This window comes from Ananas comosus, linkage group 16, assembly GCF_001540865.1.
Source record: "Ananas comosus cultivar F153 linkage group 16, ASM154086v1, whole genome shotgun sequence".
In the NCBI taxonomy this organism is placed as follows: Eukaryota; Viridiplantae; Streptophyta; class Magnoliopsida; order Poales; family Bromeliaceae; genus Ananas; species Ananas comosus.
In genome coordinates this window covers 6371955-6375452 of record NC_033636.1, presented here as the reverse complement: position 1 = coordinate 6375452, position 3498 = coordinate 6371955, and the positions used below count along the sequence as shown (strand labels likewise).

Sequence of the window (3498 nt, the reverse complement as noted above, 5' to 3'; positions counted from 1 at the left end):
CTTGTATTGTACGTGGATGACATTTTCCTAATTGGGAATGACATTCCAATGCTCACTTCAGTTAAGGTATAGTTGTCTAAAGAATTCTCCATGAAAGATCTAGGGGAAGCATCCTATATTTTGGGGATAAAGGTTTATAGAGATAGATATAAAAGGATACTAGATCTCTCACAGAAAATGTACATAGAGGAGGTGCTGAAGAGGTTCGACATGGAAAACTCCAAATAAGGACTTTTACCTCTTAGATATGGAATTTATCTCTCTAAGAAAATGTGCCCCAATACATTTGAAGAGATTCAACGTATGAGTAAGATCCTTTCTGCATTAGCTTTAGAGAGTCTTATATACGCGATGCTATGTACACGACCTGATATCGCGCTTACTGTGAGTGTCACAAGCAGATATCTATCTAATCCAGGCAATGAGCATTGGACTGCTGTGAAGAACATACTCAAGTACTTGAGAAGGACTGAGGATATGTTCTTGGTCTTTGGAGGAAGAGAGTTGAAAAGATAAGGATATACTGATTCAGACTTTATGTCTGAAGTTGACGATAGAAAGTTTGCGTCAGAATTAGTGTTTTTGTGCAATAGTGGCTTGGTGTATTGGAAGAGTTCCAAACAACCACCCTGCCATGGAAGCAGAGTATATCGCCGCATTTGATGTAGGCCTTCTGATTCAAGAAATTTGTCGCAAAACTATGTGTGATGCCATTAGATGCCATACCACTATATTGCAACAACAATGGCGCCATAGCCCTAACTAAGGAGCTTAGGTCTCATCAGAAGTCCAAGCATATAGAGCGGCGGTTTCATATTATACGCGACTACCTCAACAAGAAATACATCGAGATGCAGAGAGTAGACTCCATGGATAACGTGGAAGACCCATTGACTAAACCACTTAGCCAGCAAAAGACGGAAGTCCACCTTGAGAAGATGGGGCTTATGTATATGGCTGATTGGCTTTAGTGCAAGTAGGAGATTGTTAGATGTATGCCCTAGAAGCCAACAAGGCTGACACATGTATTCTTTCTAGGACATAAATTTGTATTTGATTTTAAAATATTATGAATAAATTTGGGTACTTATTTCCATTCATGTTGTGTATGTATCCATGAATTGTCCAAGGATTTAATAAGATGATGACATATATTCTCAAGTGTTGAGAATTTGAGACATGTGTCATTGGTGGTTAATTCCTAAATGCTCCCGATCAATAGATCATCACGGGGACGGTGATTAATCCGGTGAGATTGGTGCATAGGTCGCTTCCCTTTCTGGGTAGACGAGTCTCTAGTCGACAATGTGGGGACACTGAAGCATTGTTAGTAAATTCGGATTCGGCAAAAATTCGGTACAGGTATAATTTAGATAAAATTCGTCTTCAAATTTTTAAATTTATTGAAAAATACGATTAAAAAATGGATTCGCCAATTATTCGGATATGTGATTTATACAAATATTATACGTTCCCCAATTAAAATTCGGGATAAAAAATTCGGCTATTAAATTAAATTTTTTTCTCTCAAAATTTATGCTATTAGCATAAAGACTCATATTTCTTAAGAATAAAAGAATAAAGAGCTACAAAATTAAGCTAATTAAGTAAAAAAAAAAATAGCAAGATAGTTGGAAACTACATAGCTGGAAACTAAATAAAACATATAAAACATAGAAGATTCACATACAAGCATAGTTGAAAACTACATACAAGATAGTTGGAAACTACATAGCTAGAAGCTAAATAAAACATATAAAATATAGAAGGTTCACATACAAGCATAGTGGGAAACTAAATACATAGAAAGTTCTCATAGAAGGTTCAGTAACATAGAAGGTTCACATAGTTGGAAACTATATAGAAGGTTCATTACATAGAAGATTCACATAAAGTATAGTTGAAAACAAAATACAAGATAAAACTTACACTTTGCATAGTGCATACTAGCATATCTAAAGTCTAAACAATAAACAAATAAAAACTATATAAAGTTCACAATTCCACATATAAGCATATATAAAAGCTTGAATAAACATAAAGCATACAGCATAGAAAGTTTTAGTAATTATAATTAGCGAACTCCGACTCTTGATTTAACTACAAAAGGTCGAGGTTAGTTAATGAATTTTCTTTAATTTCTACGCCGTCGTCTCCATCTCCACCTTTTCCATTATCTATATACTCCGAAAGTTCATGAAGTTTTTCTAAATCAATAGGCTCCAAATCTTGTGATTCCAAAGTGGACCACTTTTTCATTGCTAATGTATTCCTTATAGTATAAACAAGATTATCTAATATTTCCGAAGATAATCTATTTCTTTTCTTTGCTCGTGCTGTTTCATAGGTACTCCAATTTCTCTCACAGGATGAAGAACTACATGGTTGGCTTAAAATACGAACGACATTTTTTCTTAGCAATGGAAGTGGATCACCACAATAATCCCACCAAACTCCTGTAACGAAGAACAAAAAATAGTTAATAATATTTAAAGAAAATTATATAAAAGTTAAAAAAGAACATAACTTACGAGGATGTGAGGTTTTTAACATCATCAATGCCGTAGAATTGAAAATTAAAGTTGATCTAGAACGATAAAGTTGTACTTGTTTTAAAAAATCTTCTTTCTCCTCTGGAAGAATTAAATTCTCAAACATGAAACCTATGCCATCTTTCATCTCTCGACTTTCTCTAAACCCTTCACGACACATATAAGCTGGATTCAGAAGAGCTGCAGCTGCATGTATAGGATGTATAATATTTTCATTTCTTCTTTCATCAAATAAATCCCATATGCGCATGAATTTATTTTGATTATTACCCAAGCGACACTTGATTGCTTCTTTGGCTCTTTCCATAGCATCATATAAGTATCCAGAAGTAGATCCCTCACCATCAACTAAACGTAGGACTCGAACAATAGGCACTAAAGCTTGTAGGACCTCCTTTGCTCTATTCCAAAATTCATTATTTTGGACTAGCTCAGTTACTTTCTTTGCTTGCCGACTTTTATTTAAGTTACTTTCTCTCCATTCAGCAGAAGCAACAAAAAGCCTTAATTCATTCTCAACATCTACAAGTGATTGCAACACAAGAAAATTTGAAGCAAATCTTGTAGCACATGGATGCTTTAATTCTTTGTGAGTAGCTTCTCGCATCAATGCCAAGAGAACGGTGTGCTTGTACATATGATTTTCAATCAACCTCGCCTCATCAATCACGATTCGCACCCATTCAACATTCTTATATATATCTTTTAAAAGTAATTATAACCCATGTGCCGCACATCGTGTTTTGTACATACTTGGATACTTTCCCAAAAGCATGTCGCCTGCTGCTAGAAAATTACTACCATTATCAGTGATTAGTTGGATAATATTATCTGGCCCAATATCTTCAATTACAAATGATAAAATATCTTTAAGATACATAGCAGTTTTTCTCATTTTTGAGCATTCAAAAGAGTTCATAAAAATCGCACCTCCAGGTGAATATGC

At 34.6% G+C, this 3498-nt stretch overlaps 1 protein-coding gene across 1 annotated transcript; it reads right to left on the bottom strand.

The window, feature by feature from the left end:
- On the bottom strand, nt 2101-3225 carry LOC109722086. Its single transcript, XM_020249971.1, has 2 exons — nt 2532-3225; nt 2101-2456 (listed from the first exon to the last, which is right to left on the bottom strand). The coding sequence occupies exons 1-2, from the start codon at nt 3187-3189 to the stop codon at nt 2101-2103; spliced, it is 1014 nt and encodes a 337-aa protein (XP_020105560.1). The 5' UTR covers nt 3190-3225.